Source organism: Chamaea fasciata, unplaced genomic scaffold, assembly GCF_029207755.1.
Source record: "Chamaea fasciata isolate MVZ Bird 193981 ecotype frontalis unplaced genomic scaffold, bChaFas1.0.hap1 SCAF_2, whole genome shotgun sequence".
In the NCBI taxonomy this organism is placed as follows: Eukaryota; Metazoa; Chordata; class Aves; order Passeriformes; family Sylviidae; genus Chamaea; species Chamaea fasciata.
The window spans coordinates 116,463,872-116,489,011 of NW_027094087.1; the positions used below are offsets into that span (position 1 = coordinate 116,463,872).

The window sequence follows — 25,140 nt, forward strand, 5'->3', positions numbered from 1 at the left end:
GCCTGTGCCCCACACCTGTCCCCAGGGTCACCCCCAGAGCCAGGGGAGGCCCCTTCACCTGCCTGGAGCCTTGGGAATGCTCCCCTCCATCATGGAAAGCAGGATCCAAGGGCTGCAGACCCATCCCAAGGCAACCAGGCTGGCTTTATTCCATCCCCTAGCTGCCATTCCATACAAGATGTTCCTCCTTTGATAAGGTGTTCAGGATCGCTCAGGATTTCTTATGTGCATAAGAAATTAATGTACAAATGGGTTAAAAAGATGCAGAGATAGGAAAGCTCAGAAATGGAGGAGGAGGAGGAGAGCTCCTTTGGGAATGGAAGAACCAGCAATCCCTGCTCTGGAAACTCCCAGCTGGACACACAGGGCCCCTCTGGCAGAATGACTCAGGACTGGAGGATCCACAGGGATGTATTTCCAGTGGAAGGAGGAATAAGGAGGAATAATTCTGGCAGCTTGGCTGTTTCCACAGCCCCAAGGTGAATCCCAGTCTTTCCCACTGCTCAGGTTTGCTGGTCCTCGCTCTCTACAGTGCCCATCCATGAACCTGGAATTTTACACCATCCACCTTTTATTGCAAGACATTTTTTTTTCTGCTCCAGACCTGCAATTCCAATTTGGGAATCTTCTTGTGGAGGGCTCGCAGGGAGCCGACTGCAAAGCGGCTCACTGGGGTGACGGGTTTCTTGTACAGGTTTCTTTTCCCATGGGGCCACACTTCTTTCCCTAAGGATTCCCTGTTGTTTTTTTCCTGGTGTTCCAGTCCTCCTTTCCCAACTCAGTGCTCCCCAGCTTTGTGCTCTCCGTCTCTAAGACTTACACTGTGAAAAGCCCCGGAGCACAGGCTGGGACTTCCCATCCCAGCCCCACCACTTCCCTCCAGACACACGTTTTGCCAACATTCCCCAGATTACCTGCCCAGCATGCCAAGGAAAAGCCCTCCCTGCAGCAGGCTGGCACGTCCCCCTCCTCTGTCCCACGACAGCCAGCGCTTGGCCATGCTCCCCGAGGGAAGGCTTCCAAAGGAAGCCAAGGCCAGGAGCCTGTGTGCCACCCCCGTGGCACCGGGGCTCCAGGGGACAGGGTTCCCTAGGAGGTGGCACTGCTCAGTTCGTTTAGGGATTCTGGCACCAGCAGCCCCTGTGGGGAGGGATGGGGCAGCAGGGAAGGAGGTGGGATGGGACAGGGAATGCTGCCACCTCCTCCTGGCCTCACTAGGTCCTTCGTCTCCACCTCAGGGCTAAAATGGAGTGAGTCCAACCCTCCAGATTCCCTAATTGCACCCAGGAGCTCGCGGGAGCTGCAGCTGAGATTCTTCTTCATCCCACCAGACTCTTCCCGGGGTTAGTAGAGGTGGCGATGGCTCAGTGAGGAGAGAGACATTCATTAGTTCCCGTGCCAGAAAGATGGAAAATCGGTGGATGTATTTTAGTCCAGAAAAAGGCCAGAGGGCAGAATAAAAAAATGAAAATATAATTGAAGAGAGCCAAACCAGGGTATTTCCAGAGGGACTGATCCTCCAAGGACAGCGAGGAGCGGTCGCTGAACCTGCGCCCGAAAAGCCAGGCTGCATCTGGGGAGGCAGCCAGGTGGGAAGAGGAAAGAGAGAGATGGGATTTACTGGGAGAAGCACCACGGGCCCTCAGCAACACGTCTGGGCAGGAGAAACTTGGCACTGCTCTCCCGAGGCAGGGTTTGTACACAAAGGGAAAAAGTCCTACAGGGAAAGGCTCCCTTGCTTTGGGAACTGGAGTGCCCAGTGCTTGCTACGGGGTGTATCACCTGCAGGGAGGAGGGGGGCAGGAGGGGGGCAGGAGGGGGGCAGGCTCTCTGCCCAGCTCCAGGATGATGGAACTGCCAGCGCTCCCTGGAAATGTCTCACTCGAGGCGTCTCAAGTGCGAGGAAGCTGAGGCTGAAATCAGGGCTGAAGGCCCGCACCTGGCCCAGCTGAGGTCCTCAGGTGTCACCTGGGACTGTCCCAAGCCTCCCTGCCATCAGTGCCCGGCTGGGGCTGTGCCGGGGCTCCATCAGAGATGTGCAGCTGGGTTCTGATGGTGACTGCTAGTGACAAAGAGCAGGAGGTCTCCGTTCCCTGAAGCTTCAATGTCCCCTTAGCACACCTGATCCCCCAGACTGTGGGATCCAAGCCCAGAGCCCTGGGAACACGCAGGTACCTCTGCTCCTCCTGCACTACCCAAAGCCTGCAAGCTCTGCCTCCCCCTGGCCCTGCCCTGAGCCCCCTCAGCACCTGCCCCCGTCCCTCCCCAGCAGCACAGCCGAGGGGACGTGGCCCTGGCACTCAGGGCACCTCCTGCAGCACAGGGTGCCAGCCCTGGGACCCTCCTGCTCCCCCAGACAGCCCTGCCTTGGATTCAACCATCCAGAGTGGCCCAGAGCAGCTGTGGCTGCCCCTGGATCCCTGGAAGTGCCCAAGGCCAGGGCCTTGGAGCAGCCTGGGACAGTGGAAGGCGTCCCTGCCCAGGGCAGGAACTGGATGAGCTCCAAGGTCCTTCCCACCCAATGCACTCTGTGATTCCATGATTCCATGCCTGGATCAGGGTGCTGTGCCCTGGCCAGGTGCTGCTCCTGTGCCCCCAGGCCCCTGTCAGTGCTCTTCAGCTCTCTCAGTGCAATCCCTGATGGGAATCGATTTGGAGAATGCACTTTTGGGAGAGGCAAGGCAGGATCTGGGCCAGCCAAAGGCAGGAACAGCAGCCAGGGCTGACGCCCAGCAGCTGCAGAGGAGGTGACAGTGTCACCCAGCCCGGGGGCTCAGCACCTGGGGGGTCACAGGCACGGGGTGATCCACGCTCAGCCCTCCCTCCATGGGATATGGGCTTGGCAGAGCAGGGCCAGCCAGCCTGGGAGCTGATGCTCTTTGTCACTGACAAGGAGGGACAGGAGGGCCCCCTGGGTGACCCCAAGCCCTGCACAGGGCTGGGGATCCAGGCTCTGCTCCAGGGAATGTTCAACAGGCCCCTAGGCTGGCAGACTGCTGCTCCCACCCGGAATGGCGCAGGATGCAGGTCCAGCTGGGCCTCAGGAAAGGGCAGCTTTGAGTCCTTTAAATCCCAAAAAAGTGCTCAGGCCAAGGGGAACTCGGGATGACCCCTCTTCCTGTCTCGCTGCCATGTCTACCCACGCCTTTGGTTGGGGTTTTTTGGGAAACGCTTAAATCACTGAGCTGACCAGAGCAGCACAGACAGAATGAAACGATAACGAGCAATTTCTAAATTACCAGTTCTGCTGGAATGAACCGGCTCCAAAGAACCCCAGCAGTAAGGCCTGGCCAGTTAGGGATGCTCCTGACCCTGATGGGCCAGCTGTGGTCTTTGGGCATGGAAACCCCAGCTTGGATCGATGAATCCCTCCTGCTGTAGGTGAACTATAGATCCGGGTCTGCTCTGTGTCACAGCCACCAACCCCAGCAGCCACAGCCCGCAATCCCAGGGAGCCCCATTCCCAGGGATCCCCATCCCCAGGGATCCCCCATTCCCAGGGATCCCCAATCCCAGGGATCCCCATTCCCAGGGATCCCCCATTCCCAGGAATCCCCATCCCCAGGGATCCCCATCCCCAGGGATCCCCATCCCCAGGGATCCCCATCCCCAGGCCCCCCCGTTCCCAGGGCTGACGTACACTGGATGGACATGGGGGACACCAGCTCCTCGTCCAGGTCGTCCACATCGTCGGTCATGATGAAGTGCGAGGGGTTGGGCCGGGGCGTGCCCATCCAGCCGGGGTCGATGTTGAGGGCCGAGGCCAGCGAGTGGATCCCGGGGTTGTTGACGATCTGGAAGCCGCAGAGCAGCTCGATCTGCTGCCAGCGGTGCAGCCGCTCCCGCAGCGCCGCCGTCACCTCGCTCAGGGCTTGTCTGGGGACAGGGACACGCAGGGACAATGAAGGGAAAACACCCCCCACATCTAAATCACCTGCAGTGGAGTCCCCGGGGTGAGCTGTGTATCCTGAAATCGGAAACGCTTTTCATTCCAACTCCGGGAATGCAGAAATTAGAAAACGCAGCGGCAGCTGAAGTACCCGGGGTTAATAACAAGGAGGAATGGCTCCCCAGGGCCAGAGGGCAGGGCTGGGTGGGATCCTGGGCAGGAATTGTTCCCTGGCAGGGCGGGCAGGCCCTGGCACAGCTGTGGCTGCCCCTGGATCCCTGGCAGTGCCCAAGGCCAGGTTGGACACTGGGGACAGCGGGAGGTGTCCCTGCCACGGCTGGGCTGGCACTGGGTGGGATTTAAGGTCCCTCCCAACTCAAGCCATTCCATGAGAATCCCCTAAGCACCCTGCAGCCTCCTGGAACCTCGTTTTGGCAGGATTTTTAATCGTTCCACGTAACTGTGATCCCTTGTTTCCCACAGGTAAGATGAGAAGGTTATTGATGAAGAGGAGCAAGTCCAACCCCAGGTCATTGAGGACAAGAAGAGTTCAGTAAAACGAGCCCCGAAGCCCCTGTGGAGGTGAGGACACCCCTGCCTGGGCCAGGGCAGGGAGGAAGAGGGAAGCAGGGACGAGGGAGGTGCTGAGCAGACACTCACTTTGCCGTTAAGATTTTATGATCCACATCGTCCAGAGAGGAACTATGAGCAACGTGGAACGTCCCAAAAAGGGTGTTTCGCTTCTTTTTGATCTTCTCAGCCTGGAATATCAACGGAGAAAAGTCACAGGGGGAAGACAGCCTGATGTTTCCCCCAGGCCATGGACATCCTGGATGGGTTGAGACAGGAACAGTCCCTGCAGCTGCCTGCACATGTGGGAATGGTGTCGTTACTGAGGAATGTTGTTCTCCCTGACACTGGGGTGAGGAATCCACCAGCAGCAAGTAGCAGGTTGGGGATTTTGTTCTCCCTTCTCCCAGATTCCCAAAAATCAGAGGGAACTGAAGTGAAAAGGCTGAGCTTTTAGGGCCAAGTTGGAGTCCCCATCCCTGGAGGGATCTCACAGCCCTGTGGATGTGGCACCTGGGGACCTGGGGCAGTGGTGGCCTTGGCACTGCTCGGGGAGTAGGTGGACTTGAAGGTCTCCAACCCAAACCATCCCGTGGTTCCACGAACCAGGCATGTCACTCAGTGAAGGGCTCTCACACACTGGCTCATCTCCCCCGTGAATAACCACCAAACGCACCCCAGCAATGCCCAAGGGATGTTGGGCTGGGGAAGATTTTTGGTTTGAGGTTGAATTTCTGGTGTTGCATCAAAAATTAAAGCCTCCTCCCACAGCTCTTCCATTCCCAAGCTCCAGTGGCGTGAAGCTGGGACTTAGGAAAGCCAAGGATGAGGATGCAAGAACTGACACAGCCAAAGGAAAACTGTTGGAACATTAAAATGTTCCCAATCAAAGCAGATTAAGGCAGGCAGAGTTTTCCCTCCTGCCAGCTCTGCTGGCTCTGTATGGCCATGGGGACGAGGACGAGTCACAACAGCTCCCTGGGCTCGTCCCCCAGGGCTGGCACACAAAATCCCAGACTGGGAATGCAGCGATGATTCACCGCCCCATCTCGGGATCCCACTGCCTGTGCACCTCCTCACCTGGAGCAGGGGCTGTGCTGGGAGGTGCGAAGGCTCCTGCTCACATTCCCAGGGCTCCAGGCTCCAACAGCACCCAGGCTGGGGCCAGCCCACCCTGAGAGCCCACGGCTCAGGAGCATCATCCTCATCCTCATCCTCATCCTCATCCTCATCCTCATCCTCAGCCCCTGCTCACATCTCGCTTGTGCTGCACTTTTACAAGATGCAAATTTAAGGCATGGAGAGGGAAACTGCCCTTGAACTGAGGGAGGGCAGGGCTGCGTGGGATGTTGGGCAGGAATTGTTCCCTGGCAGGGTGAGGATGGAATTCCCAGAGCAGCTGTCGCTGCCCCTGGATCCCTGGCAGTGCTCAAGGCCAGGTTGGACACTGGGGCTTGGAGCAGCCTGGGATAATCAAAGGTGTCCCTGCCCATGGTGTGAGATGAACTGTAAGGTCCCTCCCAACCCAGCCCATTCCGGGATTCCACAATTCCACGAGACAAAGGAGGTGCAGAGGAAGCAGCTCTGCGGGCTCCAGTGCCCAAACCTCCCCCAGGGACCCGGCACGAGGCCGCTCCAGCTCTCACCCCTTCCTTGGCCACCAGCAGCTGCTTCTCTGCGTTCTGCTTCTTGATGTTGTAGTACTGCACCTCCACCTCGTGGGTCAGCTGCAGCCACTTCTGCAGGGCCTCGGGGGCTGCCCAGCTGCAGTGCGACTCCAGCTCCTTCTCGGCGTTCTTCAGCGCCATCCGCACCTGGGGAGAAGGGCCCGGGACACCGTGGAGCAGCCGTGGGGACACGGCCCTCCCGCAGCTCAGCCCCCCCTCTGCTGCCAGCCCCGCTTCCCAGGCGCCAGGAAAAACTTCATCTTAGTCCTGGCAGCAGGAAAAGTCCTCTGGAGGAGCACTGGCATCCTGGGGACAGCAGGAGAGGAGCCACCCACACACCAGGCTGCTGCTCCAAGCACCAGAACCTTCCACAGACGGTTCCTGCCGTCCTACAGCTGAGCTGCTTCCTCAGAAATTCCCAGCCAGCCCCGTGCTGTGCTCCCTCTCGACCCCTTCTCATCAGCTCCTCCGCCACAAGCCGCAGGAAAACCCCCCGGAGCCAACGGCACGGTGCATGAGGATGTTAAAAGGGAATTAGGCTTGCAGAGGAAGATTTCTGCAGCCTGTAGAAAGCTCTGCAGAGCTTCCTGCCTGTCTGCAAATCCCCCAGATCCTCCTGCGGAGGCAGAAGCCCTGACAGGACCGTGCAGGCAATCCCTGTCTCAGCACAGCTCCCAGCCAAGCCCAGGGAGCTCGTCAGGAGACAACTTCCACACTGGAGAAAGCGAGAAAAATATTTAGACACAAAACATGTGCTGCTGCTCAGGAAAAGAAACAGCCTGGCAGGATCAGGCATTCCTGGGGTCTCTCCTTCCAGCCCGGCCCAGGCTCCTGCACGCCCCGACACCCCACAGAGATCCAGGATTAGAAGGGAGTGGGTGAGAAGCCAGCTGAGGACTCCTGGGGCTCACAGAAAAGCCTTCAGTGGTGGAGACCATCAAGAACGAGCTCGTCCCCTGCAGTGCCCACCCTGCGGGAGGCTCCCACAGCCCTGGAGGCTGACAAGCCCTGCAGGAAGGGAGGGTGTCCACACTGCAGCAGCACAACCCCGGGACACGCCGCAGGGCCGGGGCAGCGCGGAGCTCGGGGGCTGCTGTGGCTTCACGCTGCACAACAGCTCTGCCTCCCAGCCAGAGCAGCTCCCAGAGCTTTCCCTGCTCCTGCAGATGCCAGCCCACGGCAGCAGCCCTTTCCCTCACGGCGGTGGGCGGGCGCAGGGGAGCGGTTTGGCGTGGGATTGCTCACACTCGGAGCTTTTCCCCGAGCGTGTTCTTCAGCTCGGTCACGGCTCACCGAGCCCAGCCCAGGGAGGGTTTCAGGGAGCCAAGAGCCCCGGGGTGCAGGCAGATACCCTTAAATTCGGTATTTTATCCATCCATCCATCCATCCATCCATCCATCCATCCATCCATCCATCCGTGCAGGAGCAGCCCCGAGGCACCACACACACGAGGTCCAACACTACCACCGCTCGTGTGTGATTGAGGCTTGTTCGGTATAAAACTGCCTAAATCGGCCCCAGAGTGCCAAATTCAGGCACAGAGCCCAGGTCCTTCCGGGCAGTGTCAGGTGCTCCCGCCTCAGCAGAGCTCTGACCATCACCCACAGGCATCTGGGAATTGGGAAGGCAGAGAAAACAGGGGTAGGAAATCTGCCACTGGTTGGCTGGGGGTAGGGAGTGCTCGTAACACCCACAGGAACAATGTTTTTAGGGAATGGTGGGAAAGGGAAGTGCTGTGGACAGGCAAGGACCAGTGGATAAAATGAGTGCCCGTGACCCAAACCCTCGTGGTTCTGCAGGGAATCCGTGCAAACGGGAGTAATGATTTCGTGCGTCTCCATTCTCCTGGGGAGATCTTTAAGATCTCATTTGGATCACTAAGAGCGACAATTTATAAGGAAATTTATAAAGAAGTTATGCCCTGCCCTGGTGAGATCCCCCAGTGTGCTGCCTCCAGCCCTGGGGCCCAGCACAGGGAGACCTGGAGCTGCTGGAGAGATCCAGAGGAGGCCACAGAGCCATTCCAGGGCTGGAGCCCCTCTGGAGCCGGGCTGGGAGAGCTGGGGGTGCTCTCCTGGAGAGAAGCTCCAGGGAGAGCTCAGAGCCCCTGGCAGGGCCTAAAGGGGCTCCAAGAGAGCTGCAGAGGGACTGGGGACAAGGCCTGCAGGGACAGGACACAGGGAATGGCTTCAAAGTAGGACTTGATGGGATCTTGGGAATCAGGAATTGTTCCCTGGCAGGGTGAGGATGGAATTCCCGGAGCAGCTGTGGCTGCCCCTGGATCCCTGGCAGTGCCCAAGGCCAGGCTGGACACTGGGGACAGTGGGAGGTGTCCCTGCTGTGGGTGGGGTGGGATGGGATGGATTTAAGGTCCTTCCCAACCCAAAGCAGTCTGGGATTCTATTCCACAGTTCTCTCAGTGTTCTCTGGGTCCGTGGCCTCACTGGGGTCGTGGCCTGTGGAGGGTGAGGAGAGAGGGATGGATGAAGATGCTGGGAACAGGACTCTCCTCCATCCCAGACACCCAACTCCAGCAGGACCATCCAAACCCTCTAGGGTGATAGGAATGAACCAGTGCAGAAGGAGGTCTCGGTTAATATTCCCCGGGAGCAGGCAATATGTTGACCTGGGAGGAGCTGTGGGGTCAGAGGGGGTGACTGGTTAATGTCACGAGTGTCCTCGAGCTGCCGGCACGGTGCTGGGGTTACGGTCACACGGTGCTCAGGTGGGACACTCCAGTACTCACCTCCTGACGGACTGAGGAAGCACAGAGGTGACGTCAGCGCCGGCTCCCCGGGCTCCTTACAGATGGGAACGCAGGGGGAAGTGGAAGGGGTGAGAGCTGGGCTTGCCCAGAGCCAGGAGCCGGCCGGGCGTGAGCGCTGGGGCACAGGGGCCACCCGGCCCCACGCGGGGCCCACAGCACACTGCCCCAGCGTCCGTCCCTGCCAGGATGGACACGCCAGGGAAAGGAGGCCCAGCAGCTCCGAGGAGAGGCTGGATGGCCCCAGGAGGGAGGCTGGATAAACAGGCACCGTGGGTCTGGGCGCTGCTGCTGCTGCCCCAAGCAGGAAGGGAATTTGCCGTTTGCACCCCTGCGCTGCCCCGGGGCTCCCAGGACACTTGGTGCTGCCTTGCCAGGGGAAGCCCTGGATTCCTGCCTTGTTTTCTTCCCTGTCCTCCACGGGAGCAAAAAAGGACTGGACACAGCTGGGAGGATACACACCTGGCCTTGGAATATCCAAGGAACCTCCCTGGCCCGTGCAGGTCTGGCTCACAGTTTCAGTTTCAACTGATCTGTAACTTAAACCCAGCTGAGAATTGTCCCTCAGGTGAGACAGGAGGCAGTTACTCGGATTGTGGGTTTGGACTTTCTTGTAGGTTTGGGGCAGAAAAGGTTGGATGCTGGGAAAATTTCCTTATGGAAAGGGTTCTGCAGCCCTGGCACAGGCTGCCCAGGACAATGCTGGAGTCATATCCATGGAGGGATTGAAGAGGATGTGGCAACTGGGGACACGGTCAGTGGTGGCCTTGGCAGTGCTGGGGAATGGCCGGACTTGACGGTCTCAGAGGGCTTTCCCAACCCTACCCTACACACCCCTCTGACCATGAGAAAACACGGAAAGCAGAACTGAACTCATTCCAAATCCGACCTAAAACCATGAACACACAAAGGGACTGTATGGACTGGGGAGGGAGTCGGAAATCCCAGAGGGTCCAACCCCTCTGCTCCTGCTGGGACATCACAAGGCGCCAGCACCTGCCCAGTCTGGCACCACGGCAGTGACTGGGACGTGTCCTGGACACTGTGGAAAAGAGACTTGGGGCTTTTCCTCCACAAAGGGGAGTGGGAAAGCAAAGACAGAAAAGCAGCAACATCACTGGATTCAGAGGTGCTGGAGAGCAGCGAGGACTGGTGTCCCTCAGCAGTCAGGACTGGCACTGGGAAATGTCTTTGTTGGTGACAGGGACGCGGATCCAGGGCGGCCCCGCACACTGCCAGGGACACCGAGCTGCGTGCTGCGGGCACACACTGCAGGGAAGGGATGGGGCATCCACAGGCACCTGGACAGGCTGGAGAGCTGGGACTGTGCCAGCCTCACGGAGCTCAGCCAGGACCAGGGGCAAGGTCCTGCTCCCGTGTGGGGGCAGCCCTGGCACAAACACAGCCTGGGGAGTGGACTGGGAGCAGCCCTGGGGAGAAGGAGCTGGGCATTGGTGGGAGAAGCTCCACAGGCCCTGGCCATGAGCACTGGGACCTTAAATCCCTGTGCCCTGGGCTGATCCCACAGTGTGGGCAGCAGGGAAGGGATTGGGACTGTGCCCCTCTGCCCCGCTCAGGAGAGAGCAGAGCAGCTGCGGCTGCCCCTGGATCCCTGGCAGTGCCCAAGGCCAGCTTGGACACTGGGGACAGTGGCAGGTGTCCCTGCCGTGGCAGGGGTGGCACCGCGTGGGCTTTAAGGTCCCTCCCAAGGCAGACACTGTGTGTTTCCATGCTTTCCCAGAGGGATGGAGCAGCACTGCCCCCATTGCCACGTCTCTGAGGAGGCGCATGCCCCCAGGTGAGCCCTTACCTGCTCCAGCTCCTGCTCCGCGTATTTCTGCCGGCTGAGCTCGTTCTCGGTGCCCTCGCGCAGTTCCCGCAGCCTGTGTGCCTCCTGCTTGGCAATGCTGATCTCGTCCTGCAGCTTCTTCTCCAGGTGCACCTTCTCCACCTCCACGGAGCGATGCTCCTCCTGCGCCTTCTGCAGCCTGGAACACACGGAGAGGCAGCGCCCGTGCTGGGCCGGTGCTCTGCTTCAGGGACCACCAGACCCAGCCCTGCTCCGCTCTGCTCTGCCCAGGGGGATGGCAGGGACAAAGCTCACCACGGCTGGGAAGAAAGGAAACTGCCAACCGCTCAGTCGCAGCTTTACTCGTTTATCAAATACTCAGAACGCATTTCCTTAATTTTCCAAAGCACATCTGGATTTCCTCTGAGTCTCAAATAAAGCCCAGTTTTCAGTATTTTCACCCAAGTGAAGACTTCGATAAAACAAAGCACGGAAAGATCTGCCAGAGCACATCGGACCACCCAGATGGGACGGCTCCACGTTCCTCCCGCAAAATCCTGCAAATTCAGACACGTCTTTATCTTGCCTGGATGGTCTTATTCTTCCCCATGACAGGAGTGAAGCAGTAGGAATACCCGGCAACAACTCAGAAATGGTGGCAGCAATGAAAGCCTGGATCTCCAGGGGATCAGTGGGATCTTCCCTGAGGAGCTGGCCTGAGCTGAGGCTCCCAGCAAGGCTGTGAGGTTGGCAGGGCAGCAGCCAGGCAGTGGCTCTCAGAGAGGATCTGAGTGTCACCTGCCCCAGGGGAGACTGCACCCACCTGGAGCTGTCCCAAGGGGAAGAGGAGAGACCAAGAGCCGTCCCAAGGGGAATTCAACAGAGACCAAAAGCTGTCCCAAGGAGAAGACGCCATGGGCCAAGAGAATTACCAAAAGGAATTCAACAGAGACACGGAGCTGTCCCCAGGTGAAGCTGACAGTGACAAAGAGCCGCTGCAGAACTGGAAACACGCGTCTGACACCAGCTGGGACAGGCCCTGGGTGCTGTCGTCCCCCGCACCCAACGTCCACTCACACGAGTGACACACTGAGGATGTGTCCGCCCGGCCACGGGGAAGCATATGGGATTTGGGGGCACATTTGAGGGGTCACTACGGTTGTTTTGAGCAGAGCGGGGCAGGGCCAGCACGCAGGGCCGGGGCCGTCCACGGGCACCGGCACGAGCGGCACCGCCAGAGCCCCGTGCGCTTCCCCAAGGCCGGGCCCCGCTGCTGCCCCCCAGGCACCGGCTCTGGCAGGTCACACGAGACCAGCCCCAGCGGCAGCAACAGCAGGCTGCTGCTTCCTGGTGCTAGGGGTGCTCTCTTCCGCTGTCCCAGGCTGCTCCGAAGCCTGCCCAAGCTGCCCGTGGACAATTCCAGGGATCCAGGGCAGCCACAACTGCTCTGGGCAATTAGGGACCCGCAGTCCAGGAGCTTCCATACAATCAGCTCTTCCATACGATCCATCCTTCTCCAAGACAGACCTGCCCGCTCCTTTCAGGCTTCAGTAGGATGTGCCACGACTTGATGATCTTGAGGAGTCACTCAGTGGACTGGGAAGCGTTACTGTTGCAGGATGTTCTGAGAGAAGATGAATAAAGACGAGGAGGAATAAAGACTGGGGTTTGCTGTGAACCTTCCCAACTGCTCAGGAGCGTGTCTGAGCGGCTCAGCAAATTCCAGCGGCAGCGGCACTGGAGAGGCATCCCATGCCTTCCAGAGGTCTGCTCAGCGCTGAGCTTCACCCCGGCAGCACAGCAGAGCCCCTCAACCTCTGGAAAAGAAGTTTCTGAGCAGAACTCCGGCACAACTTCTCCACAGGAGTACTGGGACTGTCCAGAGTTGTCGCTGTCCCTGCGGCAGCTGAAGAGCCCGGCTGAACCCCGCTGGGCATGGATGAGGAAGTGAAGGAATATCTCCCCTCAGGGGGCCTCCCAAGGTCCCCCATTCACCTCCCAGCCCCCGAGCTCCTGCTCGGTGCCCTCTGCGGAGGACGAGCCCTCCCGAGCTGCTCCGGCTTACGGCTGTGCCGGGTAGCAGCGGTTTTGTGTTTCTTCCTGAGGGGCTTTAGAGCATTAGTTGAACTTCCCAGGAACATCCACTTGTTTACGTGGCTCTGCCCTCGGCAGCAGGGCCCAAGGTCGTTCCCCACAAGCACGTTCCCAGTTTGGAGCTCGGAGGGGACACCCAGCCAAGCCCTCCTGCCCCGGACACTGCTGCTCCAGGGATGGACACGGAGAAGGGATTCCCGTCTCCTTCCAGATGCAGGAAAAAAGAAATAAATCAAACTTTCTTAGGGAGTATTTCCAAGCTGTAAGATAAAACTCCACGAGGCTGTGTGGAACCAGCAGTGGACTGGAGCCACAGAGGGGAGTGGACTTTGTGCCGGGGGAACGTGCCCAGCGTGGCTCCATCAGCTGGGAGCTCCCCCAGGGCCTCGCTCCCCTCACAGACACCACCCGGACCCGTCTCACCGCGGAGCCTTCCCAGCCACACTCCCGGGCAGGATGGGCCCCTGAAGGCTCTGATGGGCTCCTAGGCAAGAAACGGGGCCGCGGGCCTGGGGATACGCTGCACAGATTCCCAAAACCTGGCTGGCTGCACGTCTCCAGGGCAGCCTGACATCCCTGGGATCCTGGTGCTGGCACAGGGCGCTCACCACACCCTGTGCCTGCCCAGGACGAGTACCTGGGGTCAAACTCCATGCTCAGAGAAGTCCCTGCAATCGCAGCCATCAGCTCACAGGGCGGCCTAGTTAAGGTTTATCCTCCCGAGCTCCACTGAAACCTCAGAGAAAGTCATTCCAGCCCCAGACCATTCTGCTCTGTTATTTGCTAAATCTGCCCTTAAGATATTCCATTGCCAGAGCACCCCACGGGGTTGTCATCACCAGGGCTGCAGGCTCTTCCCTGTGTCCAGAGGGTCTCTTAGAGCACATTCTCCCATCAGTAGCTTTACTGGAACCATTGCAGGGATTCCTGGGAGTAGGGACCCCATTCCTGAGGCTGCAGGATTTGATCCATATGCCAACAGCCCAGGTATTCCTATTTAATACTTCCAAATGATGTCTTTTTTTCACTTTCCAAGGAACTGCCTTCGATTCAGGCTGGGCTTCCCCACACAGCTCCAAGAATTCAAGAGGGGACGTGTAAATCCTCTGATTGCTCCCACCGTTCCAACACCCTTTTTCCCCACCAAAAGCCAAAGGTGAAACATCCTTGGATGACAAATTCCCCGTGAGCTGGATTGCGCGGCAGGAGGCGGGACCAGACAAACTCGAAGGTCCCTTTGAACCCAAAGCGCTCCCTGCTCCCGTGAGTGTGACGGAACACACAGATCCTTACACACAGCCTGGTCCAGGAGCCCCTGCAGGAGGAGCCAGGCCCCCAGCCGAGCTCCAGAGGCTGCTGGCAGCTTTGCCAGGTCCCTGAGGAAGGGGCTGACTCTGGTGCGAGGCCCCGCGAGAGCCGAAAACGAGCACTTCCCGAAATCCAGAGGAACGAGGACCGTGCAGGGAGGAGTGAGTGAAGAACGGGAACCTACCTCTCCTGTAGGTCATGGAGAGACTGCTCAGCCCTGTGGAGACCCTCCAGGTCCTTCATCATCTTCTTCATGTGCTCCTTGGAGTAGCGGTTCTGGATGTAGGCGAACCAGCAGCCGCCCACGCCGATGACGATGGACACCACCAGCATGAAGTCCTTGAGGTGGTTGTGGCGAGTCACTGCAAGAGACCGCAGACACTGCTGGAGTCAAAGGACCACGGTGACAGGCCCCAAAGGGCTTGGCCTGCGCCACAGTGGGACAGGAGAGCTCAGGGCAGTCTTACAAGGAACTGTGGCACAGGATTCACCGAGGGAAATGTTGAGCTGGGTCAATATTTAAGGGGAAAACCAGAAGCTTGGCAACATTGATTCCTTTTGGAGACAGGATAGCAAAAAAAAAAAAAAGATGAAATTCCAAATCTTGCAGCTCCAGTTTGCCTGGCAATAAGTGGTGCAGGGGAAACTGCACATGGGAACCCCTCCAGAATGGCTGTGATCTCACAGGGCAGCACAGGTAACTAAGAACAAAATAATTACCTGAAAAAACACAGCTGAGAGCACAGAGCTGGGGCAGCTCAAGTGCCCAACTGACAAGTTGCCAAATTTTCCATTAGAATCACAACTCAGCGAGGAAACTCCCTTCTTCAACCGTTAATTCAAAAAAAGGTGTTGGTGCACGTGAGAGGATGGAAAGTAATTAAGTGGGGGCTCAAGTGCTAAACAAAGCCCAAAAAGATGAGTCAAACAGAATTTTTTTCCTGTAACTCAACCAAATGTGTTCTGGAAAAGCCCCAAATGAAAGAAAAGCTCAGTCCAGTGAGCTGGGACTTAATGATCAGTAGCCACTGGTTTTGAACCAAAAACCAGGCAATTCACACCAGATAGAGGGAAAAAACATCTACTCTGGATGTAGATGGAGCAGATGGAGCTGTGGGGACAGTGCTGCTGCTCCCCTGCCCACGATGCAGAGGATTCCCTGTGGAGGGACAGGGACAGGACCCCTCTCCAGAGGCCCAGGAGACACCCAAGCACCCTCTCCCCCACCACATGTGATCCATCAGTCCCTGAAAACAGCCAGTGTAAATTCCCCACTCAGAATTCAACAAGGTGAGCGCTGGCCCCGCTCCCCCTCCGGATGGATTATCACAACATCCTCTTCCGAGGGAGCGGATCCTGGCAAGTGCCTGCACTTCCCTCAGTCTCGATCCCGTCAGCTCCCATCTGGAGGGCAGCGGGCCTGACCTGTTCAGGTGCTGTGTTTCACCCTCCTGCAGCCACCCCAGCTCTGCCCTGCCCTGCTGCCCCGCCAGGGCTGTTCCCTGCCCACAGCGCAGAGCTCAGCGCGTCCAGGAGCTGCCTGCAGCAATCCCTGCCAGCCCCACCCCAAGCCGACCCCTCTCCTGCCCCTGGGCCAGCCGTGCTTGGCTCCAGCACAGCAGCACCTGCACTCATCCTTCCTCTTCACCAGCACTGGCCCAAGACACGTGGATGAGGAAACTCTACGGAGAATTCAGCTTGGATGTAGATGCATGGAATGGTTTGGGTTGGAGAGACCCTAAAGCCCACCCAGTGCCACCTCTGCCGTGGCAGGGACATCTCCCACCATCCCATTCCCCCTTGGCCTGGCACCCCAGAGCAGAGGGGCTCCAGCCCCGGAGCATCTCCACCTTCTCACCTTCACTGCAGATGCTTTTTCCTGTTATCTAACACCAATCAACCCTCCTGCAGTTCCAGACTTCCCCCATTGTTGAATCCTTTCACCTTCCTCCAAACACAAAGCCCAGGCAGAGCTGCAAACCCAGCAGGACATCAAGACCTGCAGTCGAGCAGAACAATCAGTCTGTGATAAAACTGTGCCCGTTCTCCCTCCTTTCCCAAAAGAAAGCAAATGAGAAGGGTAGAGAAGTGTTTTCCGCGGTGTTCGTGGCTTTTCCTGCAGCCTTTGCAGGTGTAAGGTGTGCTCAGGTCTGCCTGGTGCTGGGAGCAGCCACGGCCCCACGGGTGCAGAACAGGCTGTGCCTGCCCTGCTGCGGGCCAGGGACCATTCCAGAGGGATTTAAATCACAATCAACTGCACAGAACAATCTGAGGCTCCCGCGGTGCCCATGGTCCGGCCCAGGGCAGAGGAGCAGCAGGGAAAGAGCTGAAATGACAGAAAGTTCTGTCCCAAGTTCAGACAGCAAAGCTGCACCTGCAGAGAATCCAGCCCTGAGATCCAACAGCAGCACCTGGAGCTGCTGGAGAGAGCCCAGAGGAGCCACTGGAGCCCTCTGGAGCCGGGCTGGGAGAGCTGGGGGTGCTCTAGGGAGAGGAGAAGCTCCAGGGAGAGCTCCGAGCCCCTGGCAGGGCCTGAAGGGGCTCCAGGAGAGCTGCAGAGGGACTGGGGACAAGGGATGGAGGGACAGGACACAGGGAATGGCTTCAAAGTAGGATTGGATGGGATCCTGGGAATCAGGAATTGTTCCCTGGCAGGGTGGGGATAGAATTCCCAGAGCAGCTGTGGCTGCCCCTGGATCCCTGGCAGTGCCCAAGGCCAGGTTGGACACTGGGGACAGTGGGAGGTGTCCCTGCCGTGGCAGGGGTGGCACTGGGTGGGCTTTAGGGTCCCTTCCCAACCCAAATCAGTGTGGAATTCCATGTTTCACCTGAAGTTTTGCTGGTTTGTGCCAGGTAAGTTTCTGAACCACAGGGACAGGACCCCAAAGGGACAGACACAGAAGAAGGAATCACCTCACCCTGCTTAGAATTTAATTGCACCACGCTCCCTTGCACTTGGATTAATTACAGAGCTGAAGTGGTCAGACCTGTTTGCTGCAGGAAATGGCAGGGCTGGAGTCTGGCAGCAGGAACCAGACCTGGAGGGAGGGCAGGAGCCTGCAGATTTACATGGAAACTGGCCATGGAAACGGGCTGAAACCTCTGCCACGAGCCAGACATGCACCCCTGGAGCCGTGGGCTGGGAAAAGCTTCACCCAGCAGCAGGAACAGCACTGTGTCCACCTGCTGTGACCCCCACAGACAGCAGGGTGTCTCTGGGTTTAGGAGCCTGCAGGAGGACCGGGGCTCCAATTGAGGCTGCTTTTATTCAGTGCTTTTACACCTGTGGGGAGCAGAGCTTCAAGGGAGGAGACAAACCCTTAAAACTCTGCCTGTGCACCACATCCCGCTGCCAGCAGCTCAGAGCCCCCCAGAGCCCAGCTCCCCTCCAGAGCCACCTCCCCGGCCTTGGGAAGGGAGCTGTAAAGCCTCTGCAGCTTAAGAGGTCACCGAGTACTTCCCAAAGCTGCCAGTTGCTGGTGGCTCCTGAAAGGTGTTTTGCAATCCTCTCCTGAAGGAATCGGTTTAGATAAACAACCTCTCCCCACGACTGCACACAAAGCCACTCAGACGAGCAGAAACCAGCAAATTTTACCTTCCGAAAAGGGACAGGTCTCTCCCTCAGCCGCAGATTTAAAGTGTATTTCCTCTTCTCACATACCCTGGATACACAGCCGAGGAACCAGGGAATGGTTTGGGTTGGGAGGGACCTTAAAGCTCATCCCATTCCACCTCCTGGTGCGAGCAGCCCTGGCTGGAGCAGGGCTCCACGGCTCCCTGCACACTTTGATCTCTGTGACCCGGGCTGGGTCAGGCTGCGGGGCAGAACAGGACAGCTCCAGCCTGGGGAACAGACCTTAACTCGGCCACTACAAGCCATTCACCGGGCCATTTCCACAGCACACAGCCCCCTGGAGCCGCTGGGCCGGAGCTGCTGCTGGAGGAGCTCACCCAGGGCTCTCCTGCAGCCCTGGCCAGGCCACCGCTCACCAAAAAGCTTCACATTTAACAGAGGCGATGAACAAAAACCAACGCGTGCCTGTACAAAAAGAGGATTTTCGATAACTGCGAGCAAAAAAGGCTGATTGTACAAGCCAGGCTTGTGATTTCCCTCCTCCGGCTCTGCCAAGGCTCACGCTGCGGTTCACACTGTGCAGGCAGTTTTCCCAGGATTGGGTGGGAAGGGCTGCGGCTGCTGGAGTGGGAGAGGCCAGGCATGCCCCAGCCATGAGCACTGGGACCCCGAAATTCCCGTGGTGATCCCCCAGCACGGGCAGCAGGGAAGGGGCACTCCAGCCCTCTGCACCCAAAGCCCAGGAGAAAGCCATGCCAGAGGAGATAAAAGCACCTTAACAGGGAGCAGACACCAGCCAGAGGGAACAAAGGGAGCACCTGGAGCGTGGAGATACACATCAGAGAGCTTGAGATCCTGATAAGGCATCAAAGGAGCCCAGGGCCTCACACCAGCCATCCTGAACTCCTTCCCATCCAGCCTGCGGCTCCTTCCCTCCTCCAGGGGTGGGGAATTCACAGCCTGAGTCACCAGCAGAGCCTCAGGAAAGCCCAGGACAGGATAACAGAGCTCCAGGACATGGCAGCAGCTTCCCTGCGAGCAGATCAGCACCACAGCGGGGCAGCAGGTTTTACCCTGTGCACACAGGAGATGCCAGCAGGACAGTGGGAGATCCCAGCTGCGCCTCTGGCAGCAGCCCTCCAGATGGGAATGCCAGCCCAGGATGTCTCCAGGCTACAGAGCTGCTTCCAGAAAGGCAGAAACAGCCTGTTCCTGCCCCAGGGAACTGTGCTGGGCAGTTTGGGTGGCCCAGGCTGGCTCTGGTGCCAACCTGAGCAGACACAGACCCTCGTGTCCAAGGACTTGGTGGCCTTGGTGTGGGAAATCAAGGCACGGAGGATTCTCTGAACCTCGTGCATGCAGCCCCAAACACAGAATTGAGTACAGGGCTCGACCTTGGAAAAGGCTTCCAAATTGAGAGACCATAAGCAAAAATGTGGGTTTGCAGCTTAGACAAACATACTAAGCTAGGTAGTGGAAAGTTTTAAGGTTTTAAAGTTTGGATATAGAAGTAGTTACAGAAATAGCACAAAGTTTCAAGGTGCAGCAAGTAAGTTTCGTGTGTCACTATAGGATTGGATGAGAAAGCACTGCGGCAGGATGTGTGATACAGTTTAATTAGCCACCGGTGTGAAAGCTAAAACAATCCCTGTGGCAGTAGTTTATTGGCTAATAAACCTTCAAAAACCTTTAAAAACATCTCCCAGTGCCTGGGCAGGGCACTGATCTCAGCATGGCACCGACTGAGGCAATAAATCATGTTTTAAACACCTCCCAGTGGTCCCATCTCTCTCAATATCCCAATGAGACAAAAATTCTAGTTAATCTTTATAGTAAACTTAAGAGCATACACTGTATTTTAGAACGTATTTTAAATAGTGCTTCAGAACATATTTAAAACTACATCTTAAAAAGCATTTAGTGAATATCGAGTGCTGCGTCTGTTACCCTTCACGTATTTTAAAGCAGCACAAGCACCTGAGACCCCTCAGCAACAAAAAGGACTAACCTAAACACAATGAAATACCAGAACTAAAAACGCAGGTAAAGGAAAAAAAACCCACAGACTCTTAACCAGCAGAAACGAACTTCCTGCCTTAAAAAAGCGCCAAAAAAGCCAGAGCGCACACACACAAACCCAAAAAAAAAGGTAAAAAGTTCTCTGAGGAAGACTCCGTGTTTCCTTCATCTTCCAAAGCCCCTCAAAGGGCATGGAGTTAATTACCACACAAAGCCAAGGCCAGCGAGGCCAAGGAATAAATGTGTACAAAGCAGACTGTCCAACTCCACGCACACGTGAAACCTCAAGGAACAATGGCGGGGCAGGCCCTCCAGTATACACGAGTAGCTTTAGTGAAACTACTCCCCACACACCATCAAATAAAACCACACGCTGCTCTGACAGCCACGAGAGCTCTACAATCCTCCCTGTGTTTCCCTGCTCCCTGGGGCTGCGTACTCACACAGAGGGGGCCCGAAGAGCACCGTGTCCAGGGCCTTGAGCTGCAGCTTCTGCCGGTGGCTGCGGTCCGTCATTTTCAGCACGGTGCCCATCATGGTGGCGTTGTTCACTGCCAGCCTGCACAACAGGGGGAAAAACCAGCTCTGGGCATCCAACCGGGTCACAAACACACCAGGGACACACGGGAGCAGGGCCTGGGAGCTCCCTGCTACCAGGACAGACCCAGCACTGTTGGTGTCTCTAGGACACTTTGCAGCGGCATTTTTAGGGCTGGGAGAGAGCAAAAAAAACAGGGCCAGGCCTAATTCATTAACCTGACAGCATGAGGGGCTGATTTCCCATCAAAGCACATCTTTTGGTGTCCTACCAAACACTAATAGCTACTTTTTAACCAAACCTCCATTGCCTTTAGATCCTGTGGCACAGACCACAAACCACAGCTGTCCCTTGGAAGGGATGTGACACACCCTGTGCTGCCTCAGAAACATCCTCGTTTTATCCCCAGGTAATCCCTCCCTCCCAGCCAGGTGAAAAGCTCCTTTCTCAGCAACAGGAGCCTTTATCCAAAAAAAAAAGCTGCACTGAGGATTTTTAATCCCACTACAAGTTTACGCTGACTCCCAGCCAGTGTTTCTCTTACACAGAATCATGGGATGGTTTGGGTTGGGAGGGATTTTAAATCCCACCCAGTGCCACCCCTGCCACGGCAGGGACACCTCCCACTGTCCCCAGTGTCCAGCCTGGCCTTGGGCACTGCCAGGGATCCAGGGGCAGCCACAGCTGCTCTGGGAATTCTATTCCAGGGCCTGCTCACCCTGCCAGGGAACAATTCCGGCCCTAAATCTAACCCAAATTTCCCCTTTTCACTCCCAACAGGAGCAGAGCAGGAATCAGGCTGGGCAGGGCACATACCAGGGAACTTCAGGTGATGGCAGGAGGTGACTCCTGCCAGACCCTGGTTCCTTCCCTGCACACATCCCACGGGGACGCTGTGGGCACTGACCTGGGCATGGCGTGGCCGCTCAGCTGCAGTTTCCTGAAGGTCTCCTCGTACTGGGGCAGCTCCACGTAGGAAATGAGCCACTGAACCACCTCGTCCACCGTCCAGTTGTACACTGAGGAGAGCAAAACAGGCCAACAGCTCATTGTGGGCACAGGAAATACCAGCCAGTCACAGGTTTGGGCTGGGAGGGACCTCAGAGCCCACCCAGTGCCACCCCTGCCACAGCAGGGACACCTCCCACTGTCCCCAGTGTGCAACCTGGCCTTGGGCACTGCCAGGGATCCAGGGGCAGACACAGCTGCTCTGGGAATTCCATCCCCACCCTGCCAGGGAACAATTCCTGCCCAGGATCCCACCCAGCCCTGCCCTCTGGCAGTGTGACACTCCAGGCAGTCCTGCAGGACCTCAGCCTCCCCCTCACGGGTCCACCTTTGCCCACACTCCAGGAACTCCTGAGGTTCTGCTGCACCTGAGCCCCCCACAGACCACACAGGGTGTGGGAAGAGCTGCCAGGAGCTTTCCCTGTGACAACACACCTTTCCCAGGGTTGGTTTTCCCCTGTGCTCCCAGCTCCCAAAATTAAAACATGCAACGAGGCCATCAGATAGAGGAGCAGCCGAGGCTCCACCTCCTGCCACAGCAGCAGCTCAGCCCCGGCAGGGCCAACACCCAAAGCGCTGGCGGGGGACAGCTGGGATCACTCGGATTTCCATCAGCCGGGTGACCCTGCTGCCCCCAAACTGCCAACAGGGAACGTTCATCCTCAGCACATCCCCAAAGCCCCGGAATTCTGAGGTCAGCTCCAAAAGCCTCACCCCCTGCTCCAGATCCTGGCACAGGGTGCCCAGAGCAGCTGTGGCTGCCCCTGCATCCCTGGCAGTGCCCAAGGCCAGGCTGGACACCGGGGACAGTGGGAGGTGTCCCTGCCGTGGCAGGGGTGGCACTGGCTGGGATTTAAGGTCCTCTCCAACCCAAATCATTCGGGGATTCCCTCTGAGCTTTGAGCAAGAACACCACAGATGGAGTGATGCCAGGAAAAAGGACTGGAAGCAGCTTGAGAAAGGATCTGTGGGAGGAGGTGGAGCAGGTGCTGCAGCCCAAGTGAACCAGGTGAACTTTGCTCCTTAGCCTCCTCCCCCGGGCACCTGTGGATTATTTTTGGAGCTGCCAGGCAGCTCCAGAGCCATAAAGGAGGAAACCTCAGGAAACCAAGCTCCTGCCCTTGCCACTTTGTTGTGTTGTAGTTAGAGCAATGCTCTGAAGGCAAAGACCATCCCAGAATGCCACATTAGTTTGGGTTGGGAGGGACCTCCAAGCCCAGCCAGTGCCACCCCTGCCATGGCAGGGACACCTCCCACTGTCCCAGGCTGCTCCAAGCCCCAGTGTCCAACCTGGCCGGGGACACAGCAGATGTTTTTATTGGACAGAGGGGACTTTGTCACACTTTGTCATCCTCTGTCCCGTCCATGGCAGGGCTGCAGACTCTGCTGCAATATCAACACTGACTGGGCCACGAGCATGAGAACCATCTTCCCAAGCTGCAGGGAGCCCAACGCCTCCCACAGGGAGCTGAGGGGTGAGGGAGAGGAGGGTGAGCCATCTGGGAGAGGTGAGGAGCTCAGAGCTGATTGAGCTGATGAAGAGGAGGAAGACGAGGGAGACGAGGAAGCTGAGGGAGCTCACAGAGCTGAGGCAGATGGAGCTCGGGGAAATGAGATGAGGCATCTGGGAGCAATGAGGGAGATGAAGGATCTGGTGCAGATCAGAGGGCTCGGAGGTGGAGCTCAGAGAGCCAGCTGAGCTGATGAAGCCGAGGGAGCAGAGGCAGAGCCCAGCGCTGAGCGAGGCTCCAGAGGAAGGTGCCATCCATCCCCACGGACACTGGCACTGTGCCTCAGCTGCAGGGGGGCACAGACAAGGCCACCACCCCACCCCGCCCACAGCGAGCTCCCCACAGCTCCTGGTCACTGTCCCACACCCTGGGGGACACCTGTGGCTGTGGGCAGGGGCAGGATGGTAACGACGGAAGGAGCTGAGGGGGCTGAGCTGGCACCACTTCATGGCTGTGGTAGAGCCAGGCTCGCCCAGGGCACCATCTGTCAGACCCAGCACCTCATTAAGGGCATCACTACCTTTATCTTCTGCGATAATTAGGGGCAGAAATATCTTTTAACGTGCCCCATGTGACCAGGAAGAGCAGCAATGGACGGGAGAAGAAGCCATGGCTTGAAAACAAATGCAAGAGGCCCAGGCAGCCTGCGGGGTGTCAGTGCCCTTCGCACCCGCAGCAAGGAGCACACCTTTCCTACAAGCCTGATCCCAGTTTCATCACTTCAGTTCAAACTCCCAAACTGGGCTTCAAACTTTCCCTGGCAGTGCCCAAGGCCAGGCTGGACACGGGGGACAGTGGGAGGTGTCCCTGCCTGGCAGGGGTGGCACTGGGCGGGCTCTGAGGTCCCTCCCGTCCCAAACTCTCTGTGATTCCATCACATCACACCACCCTTCAGAAGAAACCAGGCACTTACTCTGTGAGCCAGACGTACAAGATGCTGAGAGGGAAGACAAGGGCAGGAAGTAAACCCAGCCCTGGGACACCCACGGTGCCAGGGCAGCTGTGCCAGAGGCAGGGACAGAGCCAAGGCAGAGCAGCAATAACGGGGCCTGGGGAGGATCAAGGGACGTTCTCTCCATCCCTTAATGATTCCTACTCTTCCCCAGCTGACAGCAAAACACACTCCAGGCAAAGCCGTCTGTAAACAGCCCTGTAATGGGATAAATATTTCTTACACCACGCACTCCCTGGACACAGGGGAGGCAGGGCCGTGGAGTCATAGAATCACAGGAGCCTTCAGGCTGGAAAATCCCCCCGAGCCCACAGAGCCCAAGCATCTCCAGCACTGCCAAGGCCACCACTGACCATGTTCCCAAGTGCCACATCCACAGGGCTGTGAAATCCCCCCCAGGATGTGATTCCATCCCTGTCCTGGGCAATTGTGCCTCTCCTGAGTGATGTGGACAAGAATTTCCAACACATCCCTGCCCAACAGCTATGGGAAGGAGTCTGGTCTGGGATACAAGCTCTGGAATCATCTCACTGATATCACAGACTGCTTTGGGTTGGGAGGGACCTCAGAGCCCACCCAGGGCCACCCCTGCCACAGCAGGGACACCTCCCACTGTCCCCAGTGTCCCACCTGGCCTTGGGCACTGCCAGGGATCCAGGGGCAGCCACAGTTGCTCTGGGAATTCCATCCTCACCCTGCCAGGGAACAATTCCTGATTCCCAAGATCCAACCCAGCCCTGCCCTCTGGCCCTGGGAAGCCATTCCCTGTGTCCTGTCCCTCCATCCCTTGTCCCCAGTCCCTCTGCAGCTCTCCTGGAGCCCCTTCGGGCCCTGCCAGGGGCTCGGAGCTCTCCCTGGAGCTTCTCCTCTCACGCACAGCCCCACGGTGTTTTCAATCCACGCTGCAAATGCTGCACACCTCAGTGTCCCTCTAGTGCTCCAGGGAATGGCAGGGACTGCTGCACTCCCCACAGCCCTGGAAACACAGAGAGCATCCCAGCCAGAGGAACTGAAGGGCTGACACAGAAAAGTCACATGCAAACAGGACATAAATGGCAAACTGAAATTTCTGTGGCTGATGAACCGATTGGAAGACTAATATCCAGTATTGCAGGAGTGGATGTAGATACAACTCCTCTTTTAGAGACGAGGAGCTCTGAGAAAAATCGGATTAATAATATCTGTGGAATTCTGTGTGAAAGCATTGGGGAAGCACCTGCCAATCTTAAGAGCTTGTTCCAAGATTCCCAGATTTCAGGAAGTTTCTCACCAGAGGCTGAACTCCCACCATCTCCCTGGGTGCTGGGATGAGTAACAGCATTTTGGAACAGCTAGAAGTTGTTTCTGCATGGACTGTGCTTATGACACTTCCTGGATTTTATCCTCCCTTCTTTTCACTGTGAAGGAGCTTTTCAGGTTCAAAAAGTTTCTCCTAAGGAGAACAACCTGCAGGAAAG

General features: G+C 57.5%; 1 protein-coding gene across 7 annotated transcripts in view; it reads right to left on the reverse strand.

Annotated features, from left to right (window-relative positions):
* Window positions 1-25,140, reverse strand: part of STIM1 (stromal interaction molecule 1) — a 69,225-nt gene that overhangs the window by 12,963 nt on the left and 31,122 nt on the right. For 5 of the 7 annotated variants that reach the window (XM_066177241.1, XM_066177237.1, XM_066177239.1 and 2 more), the window contains exons 4-10: window positions 21,120-21,231; window positions 20,118-20,233; window positions 14,266-14,443; window positions 10,701-10,878; window positions 6,106-6,273; window positions 4,550-4,650; window positions 3,641-3,876 (exon numbers count right to left, since the gene is read on the reverse strand). In XM_066177241.1, coding sequence (XP_066033338.1) covers window positions 3,641-3,876; window positions 4,550-4,650; window positions 6,106-6,273; window positions 10,701-10,878; window positions 14,266-14,443; window positions 20,118-20,233; window positions 21,120-21,231 — 1,089 coding nt within the window. Of the gene's footprint in view, window positions 1-1,492; window positions 1,574-3,640; window positions 3,877-4,549; window positions 4,651-6,105; window positions 6,274-10,700; window positions 10,879-14,265; window positions 14,444-20,117; window positions 20,234-21,119; window positions 21,232-25,140 lie in introns of all 7 variants that reach the window. The other 2 variants (XM_066177235.1, XM_066177238.1) reach the window with 1 other exon arrangement.